This window comes from Dendrobium catenatum, unplaced genomic scaffold (assembly GCF_001605985.2).
Source record: "Dendrobium catenatum unplaced genomic scaffold, ASM160598v2 fragScaff_scaffold_898, whole genome shotgun sequence".
In the NCBI taxonomy this organism is placed as follows: Eukaryota; Viridiplantae; Streptophyta; class Magnoliopsida; order Asparagales; family Orchidaceae; genus Dendrobium; species Dendrobium catenatum.
The window spans coordinates 192,464-208,177 of NW_021319360.1; the positions used below are offsets into that span (position 1 = coordinate 192,464).

A 15,714-nucleotide genomic window follows, 5' to 3' on the forward strand; every position below is an offset into this window, starting at 1 on the left:
AGTATAATATTCCCCGTGAATGTTTTAATGACGTTATTGGTCTTATGAAGGAAACTAATCCGGCTGACAATAATATCATAAAGGAGATATCTTTCTTATGAGTTATGATCACTCGCTTTCAAATGATGTTCTATGGAGCATCTGATAAAACTACGATATGATGGAAAAACTCTTCAAAATTTGTTGCTATTAGGCATTTACAAAATGCTTTTTGTGCAAACTCTAGAAAGATGCTAAAAACAAGAAGTTATAGAATATCGACGTTTTTGAAATATTGCCATAATAGCTAGCCAGTGATGCTACATTACTCCCCGTATGAAGACAAAAATTTGCAACATCTTATGTATTTTTTGGATCCTCAGCCACATTTTTCTTGAGTGGCTGCTATTAGTTCTTGTACCTCGTGGCACAATAATTTGATAGAATAAAAACTAATGCTTCATTTAGAATGATATTCTTATTGCTTCTTAAATAGCTTTCTGGTTAATTTAATTTTATATGAGAATGTTGCTTTTAAGAAGATATAAGAAAGACATCCCAAATGAATCTTAAAATTCACAAAGAATTAGGTTTCATTTGGGATAGCGTTCTTACTGCTTTCTAAAGCATTTTTCTAGTACAATTTTTTTTTGAATTGTACCAAATGAAGCCTAAGTCACATTTTTAAAATGTTATTTATGTTTTAAATTAATTTGATCAATTTAAATGGAAGAAATCTAATCATAAATTTCTAATCAATTGTGCAGTTGAAAATAATCTCATTCTAAAATAATTTTGAAGTTTTGTGATTTAATTTTCATTTATTTTTGCATGTGAAGAATGAAATCATTCCATTTGAGAGAATTTTAGAGTTGAAACTTCGCATTGCAGAAAAAAAATTCACCTTAAAAAAATTCATATAAATTTCTTTTAAAACAATAAAGATGATATTTACATCACTTGAAAAAGAAGTGGCTATCTTAGTACCTAATAAAAAAAAAATAATAATAAAAAAAATCAAAATATCACAAAAAAATACAAGCACCATGGCAAAGCACTAAATTAAGGCATCGTTTGGAATAATTTAGACCACTATTTTTTCTCTGCTTTCGAGAGATTTTTGTACTTTGAAGTAGCTTTATAAAACAGTAAGAAAGTCATCCCAAACAAAGCCTAAATTAACAACAATTAATTTTCATTTAGATGAATCACTACTAAGATGCTAATTGATGCTTTGGTAAAATATGACGTTTATTCTTTCTCTTGACTCATAAATTTGAAAATGTACAATGAAATAAATAAAAGAGTCGATAGGAATAACATCTTCAAATGTGATATTTTTATTCATTGATGAAATTATGATATCCATGAAGTCTTTGAGAGAGAGATAATTTCTAATTAGATGAGCCAAATAATCTAAACTTCTACAAATTTGTGCTCTAATTTGAGGACAGAGGACAAAGAACAACCCCAATGAAAAATTATCCTCATCAAGTGTTACAATACATATATTTGGAATAGTACCTAGCTTATGATCCATATATAAGAGAGCTTATTAGGGATCTCCGAATCACTTTGATCAACTTGATTTTGTATAGAACTATCAATTGAGTCCTTTAAAGAGAAAATTGGCTTGATAACAAAGAAGGAGAATGCACGATATTGTCATATTTATAGTATTCCGTTTAGGGATAGGATCCGACTATACTAAGGTCGAGTCTCTATAAAATAAAATAAAATAAAAATCCATATGATTGTTAACACATATACAGATGGAATCATCATGCCCAAATAAATAAATAAATAAATAAATAAAAAAAGACCGAGAGTTACCAGCTAAGGTCGGAGGGACCGCCGGGGAAGACGACGTCGGAGACGTCATCAACCCCCCACCCAACGAAAACCCTAAAACAAAACAAAACACCAGAGGAGAAAAGCCAAGGCGAATCCGAGAAAAAGGACAGAGAAACCACCGAAAGCGAAAGAGCAGGGAAAAGAACTATCTCAAAACCAACTAAGCGAAGGAGAACCAAAGGTTAGCTGGAAGAACAGAGCGAAGACGATGAAGCCAAACCACCGCGGCCAGAAAATCGCCTCCAAATCGCCAGAGACGGCTAGGGTTTTTTGACGCTGATATTCAAAGTCTTTGATTATAACTACATTTCTTACAACTAATCCATATAGATTTAAAAAATTGGTGAGTTACAAATAATTTCTTCATATCTCTTCAATATATCATCTACAAATAATAGCAATCAGCTAGCACATTGTTGTGAAGAGATTTGTTGAATAATAAAGCCAATGTAAACATTATAGGTTTTTTTTTCAAAAGATGAGCAGTCAGGTTTGGAAAAGAAATCCAAATAAAACCAATATAGCATTTACAGAAAAAATATTATATTCTCTTCGACAATAATTTATTGAATTTCGTCTACACATTCTTTCGAAAGTAAGGAGATGGAACACAACCCCAAGAGCAATGAGCCTATAAAGAACTTCTAATTGCATGAAATGCTTGTCATTTATCCAAGAATTTGCATATAAGTGAAAGATTAAAGGGGATACCTATTTATCCATATAATTATCCAGCAACATAAGTTAACCCTTATATGAAGAGAAAAATAAATAAGAGCGTGGGCTATTAGATACCAACATGCGGACAGGAGTAGGAAGACAATCCAATGCCAAATATTATGATATAAGGTTTTATAAGAATGAAATAAACTAAATTTGAGGGGAACAAATTGAAACAAGGTAGACGCAACTGGTAGCCAAGAAGATGAGAAGAAGATGGTTGAACCAAAGAAAGTGAAATGCCTTGCATGAGGTAATCCATGTATGAAGCACCATAAACACATTAGGTGCTAGCCAGACTTAGGGTACAGCCTAGATAATACAAGATAAATCAAAGATGAAGGTGATAGGCCAACAATCTTAAAGGAAAATGACTCACATAGTTGACCCTAACCATGGATTAGATGAATGAGGAGGCTAGGGTCCATTATTTTCTGGACAATGATGAAGAGGCTTATGTTCGCTACCTCCTTTTCTTGCATGATGACAACCTTTGTGGTCTTTCCTCGCGGTTTGGTGCGACTTTTGTTGGGTTTTGTATGTGTTGTGTTTTGTTTAGGCTCCTGCTGTGTTGCATCCAATGGAAGGTCCTTGCTGGTCTCAGGGTGGGTGTGCGAGACCTCATACCTGAGTCCGGAGGGCACTCGCCCTTCTCCTAGCTATGATTTTCTTATTTCCGCATTCTTCCCTTTCTGGTCGTTTCTCTCACTGGTGGTTTTAGCTTTGTAACGCTGTTGTTTATGGGGGGAGTCCTGATTGTATACTTTTTTAAGTTTAATGAAGTCTTATTTTTGGAAAAAAAAAAAAAAAAGAGACTAGGGTCCATAATGCCTGGGCATAGAACAGTGTTGGGATAGGGTCAACTTTCGGGGAAGAAGAATGGCAATAAGCAATTTCTTGAGATGAAAAATCAGCTAAGACAAGCATGGGACACCAATAGCTACTAATGTAGGAGCACCAACAAGATTAGCGAGAAGTGCGATAGGAATCTTGAGCAAGGATACTAGGGCCAGCCAGAGCAAACAGGTTTCAGAAGCCCAGAAATATTAGTAGATATACTACTGGTTACAGCAGCCCAGAAATGTATGGCATAAATTACGCTATAAAGTACTCTAAACTTTGACAACATAGAAATATATACGTGTAAATATATGTGGTCTGGGTAATATACATATGTAATGTGACAGAAAGAGACTTTGAATGCTACTGTTGCAAAGAGCCAAAATTACTGTCTTCTTCTTCTGTAGGTCTTCATCGAGGGCATAATGATCAATCTCGATCTGGCATCCTCTAACGAGAAGCAGTATCGGAAAAAGGCTTTCTATAGTTTGTAAATTTTGAAAAAACAAAAAATTACGTAACGGCCCTTTCCAAGAGAAGCAAAGGGCCTGCACATCAAACAGTGTAATTATTTATTGCTAAAGCTTAAGAGCCAATGCTATTTATGTTTCCTGGACTAAACGTAGCAAATAACAAAAATAAAAAAGAAAAAATATATATCAGAAGTAGGTAATAACTTTATACAATAAAAAATAAAATAAAGTAAAAAATTATTTTGTTGTGCAAGAAAACACCATGTATAGAACCATCTTGCAATTTAGATATATTAAAAAAAGCATTATTTGTAATGTTTAATTTATATAATCATAATCATGTAATTACACAGATTCTCCTTTTTTACTATTTAGGGGTAATATAATTATCTTGAATTTCTAATCAATGCTCATGAGAAAACCCTAATATAATTTTTTCCTAACAAAAAAATCTACTTCTATTAAACTTTGATTTAAACATCAAAAGCAATGTTTATTTCAGTCATAAAATCTACACCTTTTATATCATGAAGCATATCAATTATAAAAGAAATTAATATTATAAATTTGAACAAACACAAGTTATTTGAAAATATGACAAAGTATTATGCTTTAATCACATAATTACCCTTAAAATATTGATTAATGTTGTAGTCACATTTTAGGTGAAGCATAACAATTAATTGAGTGATCCAAAATTTTAATAATATTTTAATTAAAGAATATGTGACTAAATAGATATATTTAACTCTATACAATTCCAGCTATATAAGTGATGTGCTCATGAATTAAAAAGAAAATTTTAATGAGAATAAAGTTTCTCATCTATCAATTAGCCAAAATACTCTGCAAATCACCACAGAAACCACTCATAGAAGTCGAGTAAGATTTTAAAAGCAAGTAATTTAAGTTCAGAAACTAACACCTGCAATTTCGACAACGAAAAACTACAAGTGAAGATCCAGACTCACACCATCTTTAGACTCATTATAACCATGCCGCTCCCTTTGCGCTGAAGACGTTGTCCTCCTCTCCTCATCCCCGCTAAACAAAGGCAAAGGCGCCGCTGCCGGCTCTCTCCAAGACCCCAACATCGGGCTTCCATTAATGGGTTGGGCCACCGATCCTAGCCGGCCATAGAACCGCACTCCTCCACCGCTTCCAGCCGACAAACTCCAAGAATTATAGTGCAGCGGCGGCGGTGGCGGCGGCACTGCTGATGACTGCAAACCGAGCCGGTGGTAGCCTATCATGCCGTGCAAGTGCCCTTCAGCCGACGCCGCCGCAAGGTGGGCGCGCTTGGCGTGCTGGCGCTCGCGCTTGTGGGCGTTCTGGTGTCCCCCGAGCGCTTGTGAGGTTGGGAAATTGCGGAAGCAGTAGTTGCACTCGAACTTCCTCGCGATTTCTGTGGCGTCGGAAGGGCTTCCGGTGTGTTCGTCGGCGGGGTAGCAGCGGCGTTTGTTGGTATCGATGGAAGTGGGAGGTTCGGGTGGGAAGTCGAAGCCGAAGAGGCGGATGGGTGCGTTAGGTGGCTTATGATCTCTGCGGATGAAAGGAAGCTGAGAGAAGGAGTCAACGTTTAAGAAGTCTTGGGTTTCTCTCTCGCTCATGGTTCTGTTAAGGAAAAGATAGCGAGAGAGAGAGAGAAGGGAATAGTAAAAAGAGGAAGCTAAGGTAGGAGTTTCGGGATGACGGTAATGATTGTTATTGTTGTTAAGAGAGGCTTGTGGTTTTTTGGGAACGGATAGTGTGATTTGAACCTCATGGCAAGGCTGCTTCTGCTACTATACTGAAACCGATGGAAGCTTTTTGGCTTTTCAAAGAACAGCTAAAGTACCAGTACTGCTGCAGCTGCTGCTTATTACTCACCATAACCTGTCTCTTCTCTCTCTCTCCCTCTCTCTCTGCGTTTATGATTGTGGATCTGTGCTTTCTGCTTGCTTTGCTTTCTTCTTTACATCCCTACCTAGCTTTCACGCATTGTAGCCATCACTGTACAGATGGCGCAGCAAGCGACGAGCTTTCTGTGTTTGTGGATGCGTATATATCTCAGAGTGACTGTGGAGGGATAGGGGAATGGCTATGCTGTGCGCGTTTCTTTAAAGAAGATGGGTTTCTTTATATCGCGCGCTGGCCTTACAGGATTTGAGGACAGTGGTCCTTGTTAGATGGACGATTGCTCAAACGGGCAAATATGAAGGGGCCTATCCGGTCTCCTGCTTTTAGTTTTTACCACATCTACCCTTTATATTTTCCAGGAGACCTCTCACCTAAACAACCATATATACTATATTAAGAAGAGATTAGGTTGTACATGTGCAGTATTCATTGTGAAACCAAAATATTTCACAAATTTACTTCTGAAATTTTTTTGTAGGCTCCATTACATATGACCTCAACAAATAAGAAGAGAATCTTCAATGAGGCAAGAGTGAGGAATCAAGCTCACGAAGCTTCAACATCCTTTTCATACTCTTATTGAACTTGGTCTCCAGATTTGGCTTATGAAAAACCACGGCTTTACATATCAGAATATCAGCTACTAAGATGATATTTTAAAAAGATTGATTGGTGTCTGTTAGAAAGTTTGTTATGTTCATATTTGTTCTCATAAATTATAGACTTTTTTTTTTGGTGTTTAAATAGAATAGCAGATTCTATTTAAGTACAGGTTATGTAACAAGCGCTTCTGACTTATGATCATACCTTTGTGTATAAAAAGACTTTCTCATGGTTTTATCAAGGTTAATAACAAAAAGAAGAGTAATAACATTAAAGAAATCCTGGCCTTCTCCCCACGGGTTGTCACATCTTCAAATTCCTCGAACAATGCTAATGATTAAGTCCCTTATTTGAAATATAAAGGGGGTTGGTGTTTTTCTATCATAGATATGGTTAACTATTTTTCTATTAAACTTTGGTGGAAGTTTAGATTAAACAATTGTCTATGGGCTAATTCTGTGAATAAGAAGTATTGCAATTCGAATCATTCATCTTGTTGTTTCTTCAAGAACGACCAATCTCATGTTTGGCATAGATTGTGTAAGATCAAATGGTTGGGTGAATCCTTTTTACAATATGGCCTTGGCAAGGAAAATTGTTTCTTTTGGCAAAACAATTGGTCAAGCTTTTGATCTTTATATGAGATTCTTCACACTCATTCTGTCTCTAATTTGATAGTTTCTAATTTTCTTAGTAATGAAAACTAAGATTATAATCGTTTGATTGATGCTATCCCTACGGTGGCTGATAGGATTTTGAGCATACATTTGAAAATTAACTGTCATGACATTTTGATTTTTAAGAATTCAAAAGATGGGGATTTTTGCTCAAAAGATGTATGGAACACCAAAAGGCTTAAAGTTGATAATTCCACGATTTTTGATAAAAATTGGAGTAATAACACTCCCACTGTTTATTCGATTTTCACTTGGAGGCTTATTAAAGCTGGCTACATTCCGGTTGACTAGAGGCTTTTATCTAAAGGTTTTAATATTGTCTCTAGATGTCAATATTGCTTCAAGGTGGAAACCATTAATCAATCATGTTTTTATGTATGGGCCTATAACCTACAAAGTTTGGAACATATTGTTCATTGCTTTGGGTTATCCCTTTGATACAAATATGATTAATTGCATCTGCTTTTTAGAGAACTGTTGTGTCAAATGTCGTGCTAGCCATATTGCGATTATTATCCCTATGATTATTTTTTTGACTTTTATGGGTTGAGAGAAATAATAGTAAACATATGGGTGTCAAAATTAGTTGTGAAAAAATCATTATGTGCCTAAAGGTGAAAAGTCATCAGATGATTAATGCAGATCTGTTGAAGCCTAAACATTTTAAAGGTGTGATTTCCTGGACTAAATTTTTTCAAATTTCTTTTTAGAAGAACAACATTAGAAATTTTTTTAGTGTCGTGTATTGGATCAATCTGGTTGTGAACAAGTTCAAGCTTAAAGTTAATGGCTCGCTTTCTAAGGTTGGTGGTGGTTGCGGTGGCATCCTTATAGATTCTAAGGGTGATATGGTTTTTGCTTTTGCAGATAAAGTTTTTTATGGTAATGTTCTTTTTACTGAAGCTTCTGGTCTTCTTATTGGTCTTAACCTTTGTTTACATTTTGGGATTTGGAATCTTTCGATTGAGTACGATTCCTTGATTTTGGTTAATCTCATTAATAGTAAAGTTTGTAACAATGCTTCTTTAATTTAAATTTTTAGAAGTATTATGAATCTTTTAAACCAGATTGAATTTTCTATCTCCCATATTCCCCGAAATGGAAACTCTTGTGCTGATCTTTTGGCTAGAAAAGGTGCATATCTTCAAAATATGGATATTTATATTTCCCTCTCTGATTTGCATATACTTAAAAGTTTGGTGAGAATGAATAAGCTTGGTTTCCCAATTGCAATGTCAAATATATATTAATGGTTTTTTGTTCTTCTTTTCTTATTCATTCCCTCTATTTTGTTTTGGTATGTTTTTCGTCATACTCTGATCCTAGCAATTTGGGGGTGGTTGGGTCTGGGCTTTAGTTTGGGGTCCTCTTTTGTATTATTTTTTTTATTGAGTTTTGGTTTTTCTTTTATTTGGTTCTATTTTGTTAGGACCTGATTTGGGGGGTTTGTTATCGGTGCTATTGTTTGTCACTATTATGGGTGTTGGTTTTTATTTATTTGTGGAGCTGTTGATTATCTGGGTTCTATTTTTGACCATTTTAGGTTTTTTATTTAGTAGCTTTTATGCTAGTCCTTTGTTGTTTGTTATTTGTATTTTTTTGACAGGGGCTTTGGCTTGATTATTAGGCTCTAATGCTCTGTTCTTTTTCTAGGTTTATGATGGGTTGTGGATTTTATTTTCGGTGGAGCAGCTACTTGTCAGGATTCATCCTTGCACTCATATAGCTGTTTTTTTAGTTATCCTAGATCACATTATTGATTCTTCTTTGAAATTGCTTGGCAGGGGTCTTAGCTTGTTGGAGGGCTTTGGTGCTCTATTATTTTTGGTCTTGAAGACGAGCTGTACCTGGATCGTTATCTATGTTTTTTGCTGTGCTAAATGTATATCTAAGCTTTGGGGGGCTGCTCATGGGTTGGGCTTCTTGCTGACTGTGTTTTTTTTTTAAATTTATTTATTTAGATAGGGATCTTTGGCTCGTAGGACCTTTTTTTATTTTTTTAATTGTTGCTCATTTAGCATTTGTGAGCTATCGATCCCTCTAAAGACTTGTAACAATTTTCCAATATCAACGTGTAGGCCCTTTTTCAGTTTTATTTAAAAAGAAAGGGGGGGGGGGTGGCTATTCTGTCTTTACGGATAGAGTGAATACTTTTTGTTGGATTCATAATATCATTTTTTTAATGGAGTCGATTCATAATATCTTTTTTTTAATAGAGTCTTTAATTTCTATCTCAAAACTTGAGTCTAATAGGAAATTTCTAGGTTTCAACAAGGTTTTTGTGAATTGTACGCATAAAATATGACTTTTCTTGAATCTTTATGTCGATCAACTTAGATATCGTCTATTACTTCCCGCAAATTGTTCATACAAAAATTGAATGCCAGCAGTTTTTTATGTTATGGCTCGTTTGTTTATGCTTCTAGCATTAAAAAAGGGAGGAGTACTTCTCTTTGGAAGCAACTTTGTGATTTTTCTTCTATTGTTATCAATCCTTGGTTGGTTGAGGGGGATTTCAATGTCATCTTTAAAGTAATTGAGAAGATTGGGGCTTCTTGATCAGATTTTTTCAAGTTTTAGAAAGTAATTTGTATGCTCCTTTATATCTTGATGATAACATTAGTGGCATATCTAGACTGTTACTTTAGCTTAAAAGACTTAAACAAAAATTTAAGCTGTGGAATAAGGCTATTTTCAAAAAAAAAAAATTCTCTAACATTCTGGATACTGAAAGTAAGGTTACCTCTTTAGATAATATTTATATGTTGGATGCTTCTATTGAGAATCTGTGCAATCTTAATGAAGCTAAAAAGAATCTTTTTAATCTTCAAGCTAAGGAAGAAGCTTATTGGAGACAACATATTGCTTCTAAATTTTTGGTTGAGGGGGATAAGAATACTAAATATTTTCAAAATATTGATAATCACAAAAAAGTTTCTAACTACATTTATAAAATCACTCAACCTAGTGGTATTGTATTAGATGATACTAAAATGATTTACGATTAATGTATTAATTATTTTCATAACACTTTCAACAAGGATTTTACTCCTGATTTTGGTTTTGATCAGTCTCTTATACCTCAGTAGATTTAGGAGAATGATAAATTATTTTTAACACATTTCTTCAAACTTAACTAAACAACATCCCTACCACTCTTTCATTAAATATCGGATGCATTGATTTTAATTGACTAGGTGGTTAGCTAGCTTCCCAATCCATACCGAGATATGTCCATATTTGCACTACATTAAGTAGGTTTAGGCTACTAATTTTTAGTACATTATTTAGATTTATATTTTGAGATAGGTTCAGACTATAACACCTCAACCTTATAGAAATATAATCTCAACATTTTAATAAAATTGATAACTCAAGTTAAATTTTGAAATACTTTAGAAATACTTAGGATAGTTTGGTCTGGGTGTTTTGAAGTATTTCAAAATCTCAAAATACCTCATACCTCTAATTCGTTGACCTCCGAAAATAAGTGTTCTAATTTGATATAATCCCAGTTGAATTTCTAAATCGCACTCCATTGACATCAATATTTAAAAATAAAAAAAAATTGAAATTTCTACCTTTATTTTAATTGAGAGTATTCATAGTACACTTTAATTTTCCTATAATGTAATTAACTATGAGAGCTTGCACTCGTAGAAGATTTAGAAATGCAGATCAAATTTTCAAAATCAAGTTTTGAAAAATTCAATTAATTATCTTTGGAAAAATTAAAGTCAATAATCATTATCGTCATTTTCAAATGATTGATAGTAGACGATATTCTCTTTCCTCGGGAAAATATATCATTCTATTATCATGATTTTGATCATGAAATTAATGATCTCTTATCAGCAAGTTTATTATATTCAAACACTCGATCAAATATCATTTTAATCCTCTGGGATCATATGTTGTCCTTCCCTAAGTTTGACTATGATAATCAGGATTAATTCAAAGTTTTGTAATATGAACCTATTAGGGAATGATATTTTAATGAAATATTCGATTTTAAGACTAAAATATTAGAATTAATTTGTCCCAAAGATAATTAAACATTTTCAAAACTTTCAACTTCTTTTCAATCAAATAGTATTGTGGCGCTAGAGTTCGTGGCTCCGCGGCGCTGAACTCTCTAAAATTTTGGAAAATAATTTAGCTCAACAATGCTACAACATTGTGGACTCTCTGAGGGAGTACTCCGATGAGCACTGTAGGGTACCACAACACTAGGGTAAAATTTTTTAATTAAAATATCTTTTTCTACTATTCAATTTCATTCGTTTCATTTAGGGTACCCATCTAGTGAGAGAAAACTGGATTTAGATCGTTATCAACTACTGCGTTAATTTCAAAAGTTATCCGACTTAAGGTATGTTATATTTTTTCTATCTCAGTTTTCAAAAATATAAAATTTTGAGAATTTTTTATTTAATTTATATTTTTATATTGCAAAAATGATAATAACTTTACAATTACAAAACTTCTTCTATATATCTTTGTGTATGTTATAGAACCATTGATTTTAGACATTTAGATATTATCTAGAAATTTAATAACATGGATTTATGAAATTATGCTAATTTAATTTATTATAAAATAATCCTTACTCTAAAAAATAATATTGTAATACGATTAACATCTCAAAACAGTATTGTGTACAATCTCTTGTAATTTGATTATATTCTAAAATAGTGATTTCTACTCAGTAGTATATTCTATTGCATGTCATTATAGCATTTCGTGAAATTTTAAAATGAGTTTATAATTATATTTGAATTATTGTACTGTAAAGAATTATGTGCTTATTTGATTGAATTGGGGGGCTTTGTGGAGATTTGAGGTGATGGAGGGAGTTTTATTTTGGTGCTAAATCTACATTATGGTGCCAAAGATACATTCTAATGTTGTATGCACTCACTATTCAGAAATCTCTAAATTCTATCAATTGAGAGGCATAAGGGATAGAATTCTTTGAATTATATCAGTTAGGAGGCATAAGATGTAGAATTATCTAAACAATGTCTGATGTTACTTTCTACTATGAAATGTGGAATATTTTTTATTTATTTTCTCAATATTACTATTTATATTCTTGATGACTGCAACTATTCTGCTCAGCATATATAGTGATTTATTATATTCCTTTTAAACATTCAGTTAAATGCTTAAGAAGAAAATTTATTTAGAAATTAATTAGATGGGTAAATGTGGCTTACTAAGTTATGTTAACTCATAGTCATTTCGCCTTCTTTTTTTTTTCTATCTTGGGAAAGAGAAATATCTACTTGAGTAGCTGTTTTAGGATCTCATCTGAGTTTGTACATCTTTTTTTTTTCTTTTGATTTGTGTACCGTCATGACTAGTCATTATCATGCTTTGCACATAACTTTTTAATCTTCGAACATATTTCTCCCAAAAAATAAGCAGGAGATCCATTCTCCAATTACAAATTTTAAGATACATATAAAGTCAAAATTCGCTAATCAAAACTGATGCCTGCCCTTCTCAATCATATTCTTTAAACCTCATATTCATAGGCGGATCCACCAAGGACTCGGGGTGGGCAACCCTCAAACATTTTTTTAAAATATTTAAAGGGGATATTTTGGAATATTTTGGATATTTTTCCCCCGTCAAAAATATTTTTTGCCATAATTTTATCAATCAATCCTAAGCATCTTTGTCCATCCCTCACAAAAAAAAAATTTTGCCCACCCTGAAAAAAGAAGCTGGATCCGCCCCTGCATATTCCTCCACTCAAATTATTATACCTTTTAAAATAATTTTATTTAGATAAATATAAATGTAAGAGCAAGATAGAGAAAAAGCGTTGCACCAATTAACCCACTCCATAAATCTCAAAAAAAAAAAGTTCAAATATTAAAAGGAGAGATAAAGTAGATAATTTCATATAATTTGTACTGCCAACTTAATTATCAACATAAAGAAACTTTGGTTTTGTTTAGGAGAATTTTCTTACTGCTTTCTAAAACAATATTTTAGTATAAAATTTTTTATAAATTATTTTAAAAATAATAAAAAAGCTATCCCAAACGAAGCCTAATTCTTAAGACTCTTAGCGGTGCAGCATTACTCCTTGCCAAAAGAATCTTTAGGAGATCTTCCAGCCTCGATTAAGTGATTCATGAGATGGACGTAAATAGATGTTAACGGATTTGAAAGAAAGCTGTAGTCGATTCAGCATTTCCTTTCTTTTTCGTTACTTCCTCACCATTAGTTTTCTCAAGTAAAATAGTGAAACGTAGACCTAACTAAAAGAGAGGACTTGGCAGTCACTGTTGTCCTCAAACTGGATTCGTGTGCGGACCAGAATGTGACACAGACTCTCCTCTGTAGAAAAGACTATTAGCGGATAGATTTTTTAATAATCTCCAGTTATCCCTTTACAACTACTGTTTATGTAGTTTTATTTTGGATGACTTTCTTACTGTTTTTTAAATAACTTTTAGGTATAAAAATTAGATTTTTTTACCAAAATACTGCTTTAAAAAACAGTAGGAAAGCTGTTCCAAACGAAGCTAAAATCCACTTTATTCGATATGATTTCAGTGGCTAAATCTAAAATTAAATTGAAGTCAGAAATTATATTTAACTAATTCAAATCCATCATTGAAGAGAACATATAATTTTATAGCTATTCAATTTTATAGATTGCATTCATTATGCAGAAGAGTAAGAGGAGAAATTTTCACAATGATGAAGAAGATTATAGGGCTTTGGGTTCTTACTGATGCACCTAAAAAACAGTAGAACTCATAATGCATGATTAGAAGAGTATCTTATGATAATTATAAGTGTGAATAGCCTTTTTTTTATATTTGAAAGATTGAAAAGAGATTTAGGAATTGAATCTGGAATGAAAATTGATAATGATATAGGAAAAATTTTAATTACCAGCGGAATTTATGATGGAAACATATTTCCGACGAAATTTTTGACAGATTTCTTACGAATTTCCTATAAATTATTTCCGACAGATTTTCTGAAGGGTTTTAAAACTTTCTAAAAAATAAGCATATATTTATAATTTAAAAAGAATAATTAACTAAATAATCAATTTAAATAAACTAATAATATTAATTAATTTAGATCAACTAATTATATACTTTCAATTAACTAATCAAATAATTAATTAAAACTAATTAATCAATTTAAATTAACTAATATTTATTTTTTATTAATAATTAATTTTAATATTCTATGAGTTATAATTTAAATAAAAAGAGTAACAATTTTAAAGAACTTAGCTTCGCGATGGAGTGGATGGATGTTATATATCCTCTCGAAAGAGTTGGGTTCGAACCCTCACATGGTCACGGGCTGGTAGCAGGTAGGCACGGGCGTGGGCAAGTAAGTGTGGGCTGCATGCAATCGTAGGCAAGGGCGAGTAGTTGGTTGGTGGGAAAGCGCTTGACAAGAATTTTTTTTTTTTCATCGAAATTTTTTATTTTTCCGACAGAAAGTTATGTCGGAAATTTTGCTAAAAATGTTTCCGACAAATTTTTTTCACAAGTATTTGTTTTTCTATGCATTTTTAATGGTGTAAAATTTTTTGTCTGAAATCCGCCTTAAATGCATTATTCCAACGGAGATTGATCATTTTTTGACGGAAAAGGCCGTCAGAATTCAGTCATTTTACTATAGTGTACAGTCAAGTTTGCCCTTGAGGGCGTTGTAATGTTCGATGTAGGGAGCGCTACAACACTAAGCTCTATATATGATGGAAGGAAAAAGCGAAGCCCTAGGGGACAATATGGCATTGTGGTCTTGGGTTAGGGGAAGGTTCCAGAAAATGATAAATCTTTGGAAGTGCAGTGGTGTTGAATATGATAGTGGAGTGGCATTATTTTAAAATTTTTATATAAATATCAAAACCCACTCCCCCAAAGCCCATACCCCTCATTCATTTGGCAATGAGAGAAGAAGAGGAGAAGAACAGAAGGAAAGATAAAAGATAGGAGGAAAGGGACGAAAGTCAGGTTCAGTGCCATAAGGTTTATTCCATCCATCTAACCAGTTAGGAAAAGTATTCATCTACAAGTAGGTGATCATTATCCTACATCTATTTTCAGTGATTTAGATTTCATGAGATTTTTGTGATTTAGTTTGATCAAAATATGCAAAGGATGTGATACCTAGATTTCTAATGAACTTTCATGACCAAGTGACTTTCAATATGTTGTAAATCTACTTATTCTACACATTCTGATATGATCATATTTATGTTTATTAAGTATTTCTATATTTGATCATATTCTTTAAGGAAAGTAAGATAGATAAAGCATGAAATTAATAAATGACTATTGCATTGAGATTAAATAAAATAATTGACATGTATATTAGATTGACATGAAATGCATAATTAGCATAACATATGATAATGACATGCATAATTGACATGACATAATTTATTAAGATAAAGCATGTATATATATATTGTATTGATTCATGAACAAGTTATTAAAATTTATATGATATTGCCTATACATAAGAAATTGATGTATATGTATATCTGTTGTGAATTGTGTGTGTGCAAGAAAGGCTAGCAATTGAATTAGACTGATTCAGATTAGCAGAGACATGATATGATATCATGTGCAGGAGGGTGGTCTGACGGTCTTTCATTGATTGGGGTGACACTCCTA

The 15,714-nt window shown here is 32.8% G+C and overlaps 1 protein-coding gene across 1 annotated transcript; it reads right to left on the reverse strand.

The window, feature by feature from the left end:
- Positions 1-4,666: 4,666 nt before the first annotated feature.
- LOC110110502 (zinc finger protein 8-like) lies at positions 4,667-6,054 on the reverse strand. Its single transcript, XM_020842007.2, has one exon. It carries the CDS (start codon positions 5,474-5,476, stop codon positions 4,814-4,816), a length of 663 nt encoding a protein of 220 aa, XP_020697666.1. The 5' UTR covers positions 5,477-6,054; the 3' UTR covers positions 4,667-4,813.
- Positions 6,055-15,714: the final 9,660 nt, after the last annotated feature.

Excerpts from the sequence above, each read along its gene's own strand:
- LOC110110502 (XM_020842007.2), bottom strand. The coding sequence starts at position 5,476 with ATGAGCGAGAGAGAAACCCAAGACTTCTTAAACGTTGACTCCTTCTCT.